Consider the following 14,447-nt stretch of genomic DNA (forward strand, 5'->3'; position numbering starts at 1 on the left):
TAAAATTTTACTTGTATTAACTGAAAAACATGCCAAAAATGAAAACAGTTTGTATTATCACCCAGGACTGTTCTTTCAAACTAAAGGTACCCTTGACCATGTCAGCTCTCACAAATAGATCAACAGCAGAATCCGAATGGAAGAATCCCAGGGGACACCTTGGTGGCTATGTAATATGGTCTCCCCATGCCGCAGTACTTGGCTGACACCACAGAATGGCATTAGATAACGACGCTGATAAGATCAGTTTTGACTTACAAATACACACAAAGATACCAGGAAATTAATAAAATTTAGTGCAGTAACTACCATCCATTTGTATTCAGTGTTACTAGGATACAGCCATATGAAAACGCCTGGCATTAATACATTTCACAGGACTTGCTCATGAACAAAACTGAGTAGCCCAAACAGCAAAATTTCAAAATGGTACTGTTCCAAAATCCATCTATTTGCAGAAATAGGCACCAAAAATATGACATTCAATTCTCATATTCAAATTAAATCCATATTTTCTATTAAGAGATTGGGTCCCTTTAACATTTGATAAGCCTTTCAGCTGGATAAACATTCTGCCAAAATGAACCATCCTGTCACACAAGGCATTAATAACAGTAACATGTAAAAATCCTCCCCAATTGTTCCACTGTAGACATTAGACCTTATCGACTTTTTATGTAAGTAGATTTCGAGGCACATGGTATAGGTTTATAGGATAAAACTAAATGCAATCTTAACTTCATGTTTTAGTGCCTCTCATGACACCTCATGTCTGTTCTGACTCTTAGCGGTGGCACCATGAAAGAAAGGATGAATTATCACTGGCTATTGGACAGAAACAAATGTAGGAAAATGATGACAGCGCTTATTCACATCAGGCTCTGTCACTTTGGCCAGTTCATTTTAGTATCCTTAACAGAAAATTTAGGTGCAATATTTTTAACTCAGCTTTGATGTTACACAGGTTTTTAGGAAATTAGGTTATAAATACAGTTTTTATCTGTTTGTATAAAGCTGTACATTGGATACTGAGGTGAATCAAATCACCTCTTCTCTGGCAGGCTGATTTCCAAAAAGCTACTTCCTTTGATATCACAGAAGAGGGAGGTGATGAGAGCAAAGAAAGGGAAGGTCAAACATGCATTCTGTTAATATGTACAAAGTAGAGTGGTACATGACTCATCAAATACGCACTCCAGAGTTAGGTATTTTCTTCCCTGTCACATTTACTTCCTTTAAGAGCTTCTAGAGGTTTCTGCAGTATCCTGTCCTTAAAGTTTTAGAAAGAAAATGGTATTGGGTCAAATAATTTATTTTTTTATCTCCAGCTTTCATGATCCACTCAGTAAACTTAACAATATGGCCCAAAGTTTGGTACCCAACAGACTGGGATGCAGACCGGATGACTGCATGAGTGGCAGCTACATTTCCACCTTCTGCCAGAGGAGACTGGGACTCCACTCTCCCTTCCAGGAAAGCCGATTCTGTCATCAGAAGTGCACACAGCTCGGGTAATCTTTAAAAGGGATTACATGAGCCTAAATCATACGTCCTATTGCCCACACCTGCAAACTAGAACAACAGCCCAAACTGAAGCTTTCCTCTTCCTTGAGCATGCAAAGGCAAAACAGTCACACGGGACACCGGTCACTTCTCATTTCTCCCATCAGCATCAAATTGCTTTGTTCCCACAAGCCTGGAAACCTCCTCCAGCAACACCAGTGGCAGGCTCAGCAATATTGGGAGTGAAAAGGATACATGGAAAAGAGGGGGCAATACCTTAATCCTGAACGTTGGACAGGACAGTTTAGAAAAATCTAAAATGCCACAATATAAACACTGAACTGTATTTATGCAAAAACATGCAACCAAACAGTGCTTTACTGTCAGTGATACTATTTACAGTTATGCCATAAATCATCTATTTTATTTATTCATTGGAATTTGTAAAAGATATCCCGTCATCTCTGTGCTCCTTGCATAAATGCACAGTGTAACAGTTTGAATATTTATATTTGGATTAAGAATGTTACTGTTTAATGTGTAACTGAAATGATTAATGTTTAAACAGTACATTTCTTCTAGTTGTCAAGTTATTATTAAAGGCAACTTGCAAATATGCCATGTAAAAATTACAGCTGAAGAGGCGGACCTCACAGATGATTAAAGTTTATTTTCAAGCATGTAGCATTTTAAACTCACCTATTTTCTTGTGTCTTTGTATTCTCTTAAATCACCCAGAGCTTTACATTACTTAGTGCACTTTTTTCTTGGATTATGCTGAGACCATAGTGGTATCACTCACATTGTCCACATTAAAGTATGTAGCTAAATAGGAATCATTCATCAAGGAACAAGATAAAGAAATTTCCAAAGTTGGCATTTGGAACAGTGAGCACATCTTTCTTCACTTACATATTTTTAAATACCGGGAGATGATCTTTAAAGTGAGATACATTCAATCTGTGGCACTCTTTTGCCATACCACAGCTGTTAGGCTACTTCTCATTCTCAGCAAAAGGGGAATTATCACAGGAACCTGAGGAATGTAAGTGGAAGGTTAGTGACGCACAATGTGTGGGGCCTCCTTCCCTCTTTGGCCCTACCTGCAGTATTTATACCTGCTCAGCATGCAATGGCTACACCAAGCAGAGGAGAACCAGAAGACTGTGTGACTGGAAGAAGCAAGAGTTGCATCTTTAACTCAGATCTAAAAGTTTTCTATTATTAAGTTCCATTAGTCCAAGAAATGTGATCAGCCCTCATCACAAACTGGGAAGCAGTCAGATATGTCCTTTCTTGCAAATCTTCAGATGCATAAGATACAAGATACGGCAAAGGTAATCCCATCCACTTCTGGGGAGCAAACAACTTGGCTAAAGTTGAGCATACCTTTAAGTGCTAAGCATGTGTGCAAATCTTACCAGAATTGGGATTCTGGTCCTTATTAGATCTCACATGGTTAAGAAAAAACAGAAAACATTTTTGGTAATCTGAATAATTATTATAAAAATAAATAATAAAACCAAAAGAAAAAGAACCTAAAGAGTCAACAAAAAGAAAGGCGGGAAAAGGAGGTAAGGAAACATAAGCTAATAATGTGACGTTAAGTAAATCTAGACTTATTAATGGAGTGCATCACTGCCTATGAGACACCAGTTAGATAATGGCTTACACTGCACAAAGATTTTGAGTGGTTAAACAAGGGAGAAATCACAGAAATCATGGTAACCTTTGACCAAATATTTTACAAATTGTTGTTTTATGTAGGCACAAAATGCCAACCAGATCATAAAAAAAATTCTCAAACTTGTCCTCTGGCACAATTATGACTGTAATGAACCACTTCCTTTTCACCTTTTGTGCCTACCCAGGAGGCATAGCCCTTTCCCAAGCTTTCGCCTGTTGCTAATTATGTTCTTTGCAAAATCAGACCTTTCTGAAGACTTACTACTCTAAGTCCTTCTGTTCTAACAAAAACAGAGAAGCCCCCCAAATCAGATAATTTTTTACACAGGTGTACAGAGGAACTTACAGAAAGAAATCAGATTATAAGACTAGTAGCACCATCAATTAAAATTGCCTGACACTGACTATTATATGCTCCTACTGTCAATGCTTTGTTTTTGTTTAATTGTTGGACTGATATTTGCTAAATATATGCCTTTCACAGGCTGACTTGGAGGGGGAGGGCAATCAGCCAAAATGTATCTATTCCTGAAAATAGGTAAAAAAACAGTTAAAAAAAATCCAGTGAACTTTTCTTCGAAAACCGGTTATTCTTCCAAGTTACCTAGAGGAGATAACTTATATTTGGCAGTAGAGATGGCCTCTGTACTGAAACAAACCTCTGTCAGCATAATTAAAGATCAATTTGGCTAAGTAACAGAGCTTTGGAAACCATGCATCTTACACACTCACTAGAGAGCTCTTGCAGTTAGACAAAGAATTCCACAAGCCCCTAAATCACTAATTCTAAAATCATTAATCAGTTGGGGCTGGAGTTGGGCATTGCCTAACCAAGCTGCCCCGTGATGCTCAAGGTTGCTCTATATTCAGGGCAGAAAGTGCTGGAACTGAAAACAAGAAGGTTGTCCTTTCTATGCCTCAGTGAAAGATAACCAGATGCTCCACTCTGACTAGGATTTATCCCACTATCCAGACAGATGTCTCTCAGACTTTATTTGTACCAAACTTTTGTCTGGTAGCCAGAATGTTCCCCCTTTCAGCCCTAGGACTGTGTTCCTTCAAACACAGTCACACATAAGCAAAAGGACATCCTTTCTTCAGCTCCTCTCCCAAATCACACAACCCAACAGCATGCTCCCAACTACAGCATCAGGCCAGCAGAGGCATTTCATTCATTATGACCCAGTGTTAGAGGCATTCTCCCTGAGTCCTGGTTTGTCAGACAGATTTCTTTCTCTCCCAGAAAAAGAAATCTGGTCACCTTATTTTAATGCCCTTACTAAGACACTTTTAATCTACCCAGCCAGGCAGTGATTATAACATTGCACAGCTAAAAGATATTTTTTAGTCTGCACAAAATAGATAGGTACAGTTTTTAAGGGTAAAGGTGATGAAGACTAAGATTGGTGCCACAGTTTAACTGAAGTACCTATGCTATATAAGAATTTTAGGAACCAATTGAGCTAGTCACCTCAAAATCTCTGAAGGTCTTAGGGGGTAATACCATTTAATATGGTTGATAAATTGGATCCCACCCAAGCTTGATTCAAGTTTGTCTTTCTTGTCAACAGATATGATTGAAGCTAGAAAGCTAGAAAGAAGATTATTCTCTTGCTTTAATTCCATTTCAACTATATTAAAACTCAATTTCTCTGAAAATAAAATCTTGTTTTCATAGAACCATAGAATCATTTAGGTTGGAAAAGACCTTTAAGATCATCAAGTCCAACCGTTAACCTAACACTGCCAAGTCCACCACTAAACCATGTCCCTGAGCACCACATCTTCACGTCTTTCAAATACCTCCAGGGATGGGGACTCAACCACTTCCCTGGGCAGACTGTTCCAATGCTTGACAATCCTTTCGGTGAAGAAATTTTTCCTCGTGTCCAATCTAAACCTCCCCTGGCGCAACTTGAGGCCATTTCCTCTTGTCCTATCACTAGTTACTTGGGAGAAGAGACCAACACCCACCTCGCTACAACCTCCTTGCAGGTAGTTGTAGAGTGTGATAAGGTCTCCCCTCAGCCTCCTTTTCTCCAGGCTAAACAACCCCAGTTCCCTCAGCAGCTCCTCAGAAAACTTGTTCTCCAGACGCTTCACCAGCTTCGTTGCCCTTCTCTGGACACGCTCCAGCACCTCGACGTCCTTCTTGTAGTGAGGGGCCCAAAACTGAACACAGTATTCAAGGTGCGGCCTCACCAGTGCCAAATACAGGGGGACAATCACTTCCCTACTCCTGCTGGCCACACTCTTTCTGATATAAGCCAGGATGCCATTGGCCTTCTTGGCCGCCAGGGCACACTGCCGCCTCATATTCAGCTGCCTGTCAACCAACACCCCCAGGTCCTTTTCCACCTGGCAGCTTTCCAGCCACTCTTCCCCAAGCCTGTAGCGCTGCATGGGGTTGTTGTGACCCAAGTGCAGGACCCAACACTTAGCGTTGTTGAACCTCATACAACTGGCCTCGGTTTTGTTTTGGTTTAAAGCTTTTTATGTTTTTTTTCTGGGCAGAGAGGAATTTTGAGAAATGTGTGAAAAACCATTTGGCCATTTTAATAAAGGAAGACATTACTGATACAGAAACAAGCAGAAATCAGAGCCTCTGGTAATCTTTAGAGATGTAGACCATACCAGCTAAAGATGGTGTAATGTGCCAGTGAAGCAGTGAAAAGTTGCATTTGCTGAAGTTCTGGCCCAGCGAATGTGCAAAATGAGGACCAGCAATGCTTACCTCTGTATTTATTCCCTGAACAGAAGGTGTGTAAATTAATTATTTTAAGATTATATTGATAGAAAGTCCTAATACTCCAAGGAGTTTTGGTTGGACGCATCCTGCTCTCATTACCATTACATGGACAGTAGACAGACACAAAAGTTGAAGCTAGTTCAAAGTCTTTAAAGGACTGCTGCTATGCTTTTTACATTTGAATAAAAGCTGGTAAAAGCTGCAGATCCTCACATGATCTCATTAAGCATTTAGCTAGAAATGACTAATAGACAAAGACTTTGTAAAATCTGGAAGAGAAATGTTAGACATGTTCAGATCAACTTTTGACAAAAATACTATTTTAAAAACAGGGGTGCAATGGTACTTACCACATGGCAAAGAGCTGTCCTCTTCTACTGTCTTATTATAGACCCAGTCCTCCTTTCTCCAGCGTATAACACCACTATCTTTGCAGTCCAGAGATTGCTTTATATTTGCTTTATCCCACATTCTGAACAAGTACAGCTCCCCAGTCATACCCAGGTTAGGTGACATAGCTGTACCTGGTAGCTTTGAACAGCCAAGTAAGAACTGCCCTTTTCCAGGGAAATTAACCTTCCCAGTTAGTTTTTTGTTTACTTCTTTTGTTCCATTTATGAATACCTTCATCTCCCCATCTTCACTTTTCCACTGGATACATATTTGGTTCCAAGTGTTTTCATGAAGTCTTGCTGTTGTATTTATTTGATTTCCGAACAACCATATCCTCAATTTACCATGATCTCCTGTAAGTCCAAGATCATACTTATTTGCAGAAAGATTGGTGCGAGGTGTTTCTTGATTGTATACATATGCTGTCCAGGGACTATTTGAGGAATATAGCTTGAGGTGCACACAGACAATGAATTCTTTCAAGGGACGCAGAGAAATTCTTGGTGACATAGTCCAAGGATCTTCACATGCAGTCTTAAAGACGGCTTTATATTGTCCTAGGAAATCCTCCTGATCTAAATAAAGAAAAGGTGATTTGTAAAATGATTTTGTTTTTAAAAGGATCTTCTGTATGAATGTTATTCTTCCATCTAGTACTGTTCCTAGGCATTTACCTAGGAGTTTTCAAAACAACACATTAAGAAACAACCTTGTATCCTTCTCTTTTGGTTTTTTTTGTGATGGGGAAGCAGCAAATTTGGAGGCAGTCAATAAATCCTAGCTGCTCATGAAAGCTTTGAAGTAAAACTCATGCACAAGACAAAGGATGACCATGTAGCTCTCTAAAGCAGCACTCAAACAACAAGTGGGAAGCAAAAAGAGAATCACAGATCCTGGTTCCTATTCCCAGGATTGCACAGGTATTTTGCATTTAATAGATACTGGATAAAATACAGAAATGGAGCTAGAAGAAGGGACTATAGCCCTTACTGCCTTCTCATGCCCTGGCCTTGCACCCTCCTTCTCTGAACAAGATCATGTTTCTCCATGCCATTTTTTTCCAACCCTGAGATTCTTAAATCCTCTGCTGCATACTGGCAGAGTTTCAGCAAGAAAGGTAGAAAATAGCCATATTCTAGAAGAGAATTAGTTTAGGTAACTTTCAGGAAATGAGTTTTGGAGCCACTGGTTTATTTTAAATTTAATCCCATCCAACCCCCATTCCCTGTTCTCTACCAGGGCATTTACTTAGAGAGACATCTGGTCTGAGAATCTCAAATCTACTGAGGCATTGAGATGGTGGCAACCCGGAGTTCAACTGTGACGGTAAATAAAATTTTAGGTGCTAACAGTAAATTTGCTGGTGAAAACAAGGTGTCAGGCTCTGTCAATGCTGGTAAAACAAATAGTGCCAGGGAATGCCCCAAACACTGGAACTTGATCATAACTGTTAAGTTCTTGTAGATGCCTCATTTCCTCCATTGTCCCACTACGGAAAAGTACAGGCTTTGTGGCTGTAGATGTAAGCTCTTTGGAGCTGACTCTTATTTTGTGGAAAAATGCACATTCCAATCGCACAACCATTATCATGATTGCTTGCTTTATGGTGCACCCATCAGCAACAAAATAAATCCAAACTAAGAAAAACTCCTATGGGACATGAAATGGAACTACAGAAAAATGAAACAGCCCAGTAGATGCTCAGCCAGTGCAAGAGAAGACATTACTGACACCTTTAAGGAGGCATTTATTTATCAATATATGCAGAGCTTTTATTATGTACCCTCCAGAAGAAGCATGTGATTAATCATGATTGGTCAGGGTTGGATAGCAGGAAAATATCGGTCAATATAGGAAGAAAGCTTTTCCATTAGTTCCCCTCCGAAAAGACAAATTTCCAGGCAACTTGGATCAGGTTTTTTTTTTTCCAAGGTAGGTTACAGTCATAGTCCTAGTTAGCTGTCAAGGTCATAGCCAGCTCTTCTGTGATCTTCTCAACCAAGCAGAACACCAGCTTTCATCAGGCGAATTCTGAATCAGGAATGTGTTCAACTTCTCTGTCTCTTGACCACAGGGCTCTCAAATTTCTTTTTCAATCGCAACAAATGAAAAACAGGAGGATGTTCCTAACTTCCAAGTGCAGCTTGATAGGTACAAGCTACCAGAAAAAGTTCGAAATACAAAATATATCAATCCAGTTTCATGGAAAGTCATTGATAACTATTCTTGTTGCATACTATAGCTTTGAGACTCCCTTTGTGATGCTAATTAGCAGAAACCTGTAGGCATCTTTCACAACCCTGAATCATTCCTGAAGTTCAACATACATCATGGAAGTGCCACACAAGGCTATAGACGAAACAAAAAACTCTCAGGGACCAGGCTGAATTAGGTGAAAATCCTAACTAGCAGACAGTGGATTTTGAATGGCAAGGTAACACTTAGCATGGTTCTACAGCAATGGAGAAGAAAAACACACTTGACTCAACAGCAAGCAGTAGAACTACTTCCCTCCTGCCCAACCCTAACGCATGAATTCACTCATTCAGTCTGGCCATTTGTCAGAGCCTAACAGGCAAAATCTGGGATACTCAGCTAAGAACAGTTCAGCATGGAAAATCAGTTTTTAAAACATGACTTAAAAGCTGGGGTGAGGAAGACTGGGGGGGAGGTGGAAGTGTCACAGAAGTGGAGATTTCTAGATACAGACTCAAATGTACCTACCTTTTTTAGTAAAAGGATGACTGCAATTAAAATAGATCTGCTACCTTCCAGTTTGGACAGATCATGAGGAAACTGATTTTACAAAGGAAACAGCTAGCTAGATATACAATTATATGCCAACACTTGTGACACAGTCTCTCCAAAGAAAAATAATTGCTCAAGTCTTTCATTATTAAGTAGGAACTATTCTGAAGGTTTTGAAAGATTTGATGCAGCTGCTGTTCCTCAGAGAGTATATGTCAAAAGTATAGTTGCATGACTCATATACCCTCCAAAATTCCTGTAAGCAATCTTGAGCATGCAGAGATGGCCAAAGTGAACAGTTAAGGAAGTCCCCTGACATAGCTTCAAAACTTGAAGTTGCTGTTAACTATCCAGATTGGAAGATTGGAAGTCCATTCCTGAGCAAAAATGTTAATTGAAACTTGAAGTTCCATCAGCAGACTTGATTTTGGAAGTGAACAAATTCTGAGAGAGGCTTGATTTCATGTCAAGCATTAAATCAGTGTTTATGTGCCAACAGCGAATTAATTAAAGGGCTGAAAAATCCTATTACATTCTTTAGAGGAGTTGACACTATGAAGTTGTCACGGGACCCAGAGTGGACATAAACTTGCAGGTGGAAACAGTCTTAAGGCAGGTAACCAACAGAAATTATGCAAAATGAGATCAATCTTGCTGATGACTCTCCTAGTCTGCTTTGTATCATTCAAAAAGACTACTGTTGATCAGTATGCAAGGCCTGATGAATTAATTTAAACTAATAACAGAGTTTACTTAGAGAGGTCTACCTTTCTGGAAACTGGAAAGTCTGGCCCACTTTGCTGCAAACAGTAAAGAAAAAAAAAAAGTGCCAAAAAGGGGTGCCAAAGTTAAGAGAACAGATACCAATACTATCTGAATTGTTACAAGAAAGGCTTGGAAAATTTTATATGGTTTGTCTACCCAAAGAATGCTGAAAAAGCACAAAGGAAATCATAACCATAGTCAGAAAATGCACTTTGCTGTTCCAAGTGGAACACACGTATTACAGTGTTAAATTAGTTACAAATTAATTACCAACATCATCTTGGCTAAGTCTGTTTGATATGTGGATGGATGCAACGTAAGTAGGAGATGACATTACTTTAAAGCTTTTGGAAGTTTTGTTAATCATCATTTATTTTCTCTAGTAATGGTACTTGTGGGCTGCGGCCCACCCTTGACCATAGAACCGAGGAGGTGGAACTGGCTGGGGTCTGGCAGGGGCATTCCTGGCTTACAATTAGTTCCTTTGGGTCCAGACAATACAAATCACATTCAGAACATACCTTTATCACCACAGCACAGAAAAGGGCTGTGCTCTGACAGGGGCATTCCTGGCTTACAATTAGTTCCTTTGGGTCCAGACAATACAAATCACATTCAGAACATACCTTTATCACCACAGCACAGAAAAGGTAGCATAGTAGAAAGAATGCTCAAAACATCTCCAGAGTAAGAAAAATAAGCAAAAATCACAACTTGGAGTCAAGGAAACTCCATGCAATAGTAATTGTGGGCTGACTTTTCAATGTAATTTGCTGTATTCGTGCACTTAACCTCTTTCAGAACTGCAAATTGTTCCTTCTTAATATATTTCTCTCTAATAGATGCAAGAACTGGGTTTTTCACCCTCGCTAAAACTAAGAGCATCCACTTAATAAGCATGTTCTCTTAAGCCCTAAAAGAAACCCTGAAATGTATGCACATACTTCCAAACATTTAAAATAAACTTTCTGAGAATGACAAGGTAATGCAAATGTAAACCAAAAATGTAATCTCTCTTTTTTCAAACATTTTCAGATAGTAATAATTGATATCTTTGCAAGAGATAGCCAACCATAGGTAGTAAGAAGTAGACATACAGGAGCAAATCCTCTCAGTACATAAGTACCAGTGTTATTTTGCTTACATTACTAATAGCTACTGTATCGGTATAGTTGAGCATTAATACAGTTGACTATTCTCTTGAATAAAAATAGCCACAAGTCTATGTGTCTGCACAACCTGGCTTTTAACCAGTAACAACAATAGTCATTAATTTCTATGCAAGCGTTTGCCACCTGTAACACATATGGCTTGCTACAGTCCATTAAAATGACATCACAAGAATATTGTACCCTTATGTATTCTGCCTAGAGCTCATAACTATTCTTTATAAAAAGTTTAAAACTTGAAACTTTTTACATGTGGGTCACTTGATTCTGCTGAACGTTTTGGAAATCTGAAGCTAAGACCTGTTTCCTCAAAATTAATTTCATCCCTCCTTTTCATTCACAGTTGTATTTGGATATCTGGGGATAAACTATGCCACGTTATCCAGTGTCCTAGACATCGGAAAGAACACAGGCAGTTCTTCTCTCTTCCTATTTCCTGGAGAATACAAACATACTTTGGCACCTTAGATGAGGAGAGAACTGAGTAGAGATGCTGCTGACAGTGCTAACAGCCTAAAAAACAAACAAAAAAATAGGGTGGAACCATAAGTAAACCCTTGCATCAGTTTAGCTTTTCTTGATGGATTACCGACACTTGCAAGTGATACATAGGTGAAAGACGAAATCCCTCTTTGCTTGCTTCCTCAGAACTCTAGATGCAGTTGAATTTTCCCTGGAAAAATTCTTGTATGACATCCGCCCACCTGCTGAGCAGCCCTGTCCTTTTCACTATTCAAAGTACATGAGGTTAAAACCTCACCATCTTAGTAACAGTTTTATCACCTGAATCTCAAATTCTGTCTCAATAAAAGTTTCATTTAATGAAAATAATTACATTTGGAGAATTAGAATCAGAATTAGTCTAGTCTGTAAACCTATGAAATTTCATTGCTAGTACAACGTCATTAAGCAGGCATACTTACTAAGTACGTTGGAACTGCAAGAAACTCTGACCTTCTAGAGTAAAATAACATGCCACAACACAGGAAGCAGTTTCTAAAACTAGCCATTAAGTACATGGCAAAAAACACTTCTAATTTTTTAATATTCCATGCACATTACCAACATGATAAATGTATTACACACTATTGATATAAGGAGGTTTTACAAATGACAAGCACTGTTATCTGTATCAGTTGAGGTCCAGAGTAGTGACAGACTTGTATCTGTCAGCTTACAGAATAGCCATGAATAAAACACAAATTGCTGATTCTACTGTACCTCATGCAAAAGCATCACCATGTCAGTTACCCAATTTGTACAAGAACCTTATGAATTTATTTTTCATTTACTGCTATATAAAGAGCATAGACTGTCAAATTCAAATACATCATTTCTGTTACATGTTTTGGACCTTACTACCTTTTCCCTAGCCGTATTCAGATCCACAACCAAGAGCAATGCAAATGTTCTATGCTCATACATGCACTAAGTAGAGTGAAGCTCAAAGGATCTTGTGGTGTTTGTGTAAGAGCAGTGTAAAAGATTTAACAACACATTCTGAATAGTAACACTTCCAGTTCAAAAAAATAGCAAGAAAGTAATTTGTCTTGTTATTACATACTGTGTTTACATTCTCTCCTCATCCACAGCCAAAAAGAAGCTAATACTGAAGATTTTTTATGAAAACAAATATGTAAACATAGGGTTTGTATACCCAAAGTGCTAAGCACCAACTGTTTCATTTCTTGTTAATGGCAGTTTTTCCTCTTGATTTCAGGAGGACAGAAACTTGCCTGTTCTGAATACATTCAAAAGTCCTATTCATCAAGAATAATGCTATTTATTTGGAATACCAACACTAGGTAAATCAGGAAAAAATTGTCTTACCTTTGTCTGCTGTAGCCAGGAACAAATGAAGTAAAAGGACTGCTAGAACAATCCTGAATCTCAAGAAAATGTCCTCTATTCTGCCAACACAGCAGTGCTGTTTTCCCCAGGCAACCATTCTAGAATAAAAAAAAAATAAATAAACCACAGTGACTAGAAAAAGTGCAGGTGCGCAGATAGTATGACAAATTATGTTTCCAACCCAAGAGTGTAAATCTTTTCAACCCTGTTATATTGTTGAGTATGTATCGTACAGAAATGCACAAACACTCTGTAGAGTATTGCCAAGTCACCAAGAAAGAAAGAGCTGTTTGCTGAAAGGAAAAAAAACAAAACCAAAAAAACCCCACTCAAGCTCTAATTCTCCAAAGACTCACAAATACATAAGAGCATGGCCATGAGTCCTTGAACAAATAAGGCTTTCAACAGTTGAAAAACGAACAAACAAACAAACAACAACAAAAAACCACACACAAAAAACCCCCAACCAAAAACAGCCAGAGAGCAAGCTCGGAGAGCTTATCCAAAAGCTTCATTAATGTCAGTAAGTATATAGAAAACATCTCTTCGGTCCCCTACCCGCAGGTTCTACAATCTGACATTTTAATAGCAACACTGTGAACTCTTAAGGAAGAAGCAAGAGGTTGATTCCCAATCCTCATCTCATTCTCAAGGCAAGAAGCTACTGCAAAAAAAAAGAGAAATGCTCTAAGTCACTGTGGGCAGTTCATGGAGAGTATCATCAAAACCTGGTTTGTCCACGTTTCTTCCTAGTGATGGTTGCCTAATGTAAGCATAGGACATGGTGGTGGACAAAGAACATGCCTCCTACTAAAAGAGATAATGTTCTATGAAATGATACACTTTTTTTAAAGAGATCTTTTCAAAAAAGGTACATCTCAATATTTTGCATGCTAAAAGAAACATTAAGTGAAACATTCATGTGCTTTTTGCATGCATTATTTCTTAAATAAAAAGGTTTAGAGATACATAGTTACAAGTGATTCTATAATTGAGTCTTGAAACAAATGCAAAGCAGTAAACTTTATGTATTGTTTATCTTTAATGTATCAGCTTTATGGTAGACCAGAGCATTCTGCATGACACCAGAAGTTAAATTTTGCCATCACAAGTTTGGTGTATGTGTGAGTGTATTGGTTAGCACTCATACTGCTCGCAAACTTTACTGTATTTTTGCACATGCTGTATCAGACTGCAATAGGTTCCCTTCTTTTCAGAAACTGTGAACTGTGAACTCTTTCAGGAGTTGTAAATTCATCTTAAGGTTTGGGCTAAAATGTATTTTTTGCAAGCATTCACATTAATGTCAATATTTATTAGAATAAAATGGTTACTATGGGCTGAACTCTCCAAGAGAAGTGCTGGAGGAATAAACTGAGAAACAGTGAAGTTGCTAGGTAATTGACATTTTGGAAATTGACTAAATGTATGTTGTGCTTTAACCCGGTGGGCAGCTAAACACCACACAGCCATTCGCTCACACCCCTCCGCCCCAGTGGGGTGGGGGAGAGGATTGGAAAAAAGGTAAAACTCATGGGCTGAGATAAAGACAGTTTAATAGGACAGAAAAGGAAGGGAAAATA

The 14,447-nt window shown here is 38.7% G+C and overlaps 1 protein-coding gene across 1 annotated transcript in view; it reads right to left on the bottom strand.

The window, feature by feature from the left end:
- ADGRG2 (adhesion G protein-coupled receptor G2) overlaps positions 1–12,961 on the bottom strand; it is a 49,142-nt gene extending 36,181 nt beyond the window's left edge. Inside the window, exons 1-2 of the mRNA XM_009276888.1 lie at positions 12,844–12,961; positions 6,289–6,906 (exon numbers count right to left, since the gene is read on the bottom strand). Coding sequence (XP_009275163.1) covers positions 6,289–6,906; positions 12,844–12,961 — 736 coding nt within the window. The remainder of the gene's footprint in view (positions 1–6,288; positions 6,907–12,843) is intronic.
- Between the last annotated feature and the right edge of the window lie 1,486 nt (positions 12,962–14,447).

The sequence above is a fragment of the Aptenodytes forsteri genome, unplaced genomic scaffold (genome assembly GCF_000699145.1).
Source record: "Aptenodytes forsteri isolate BGI_AS27 unplaced genomic scaffold, ASM69914v1 Scaffold273, whole genome shotgun sequence".
Lineage (NCBI taxonomy): Eukaryota > Metazoa > Chordata > Aves > Sphenisciformes > Spheniscidae > Aptenodytes > Aptenodytes forsteri.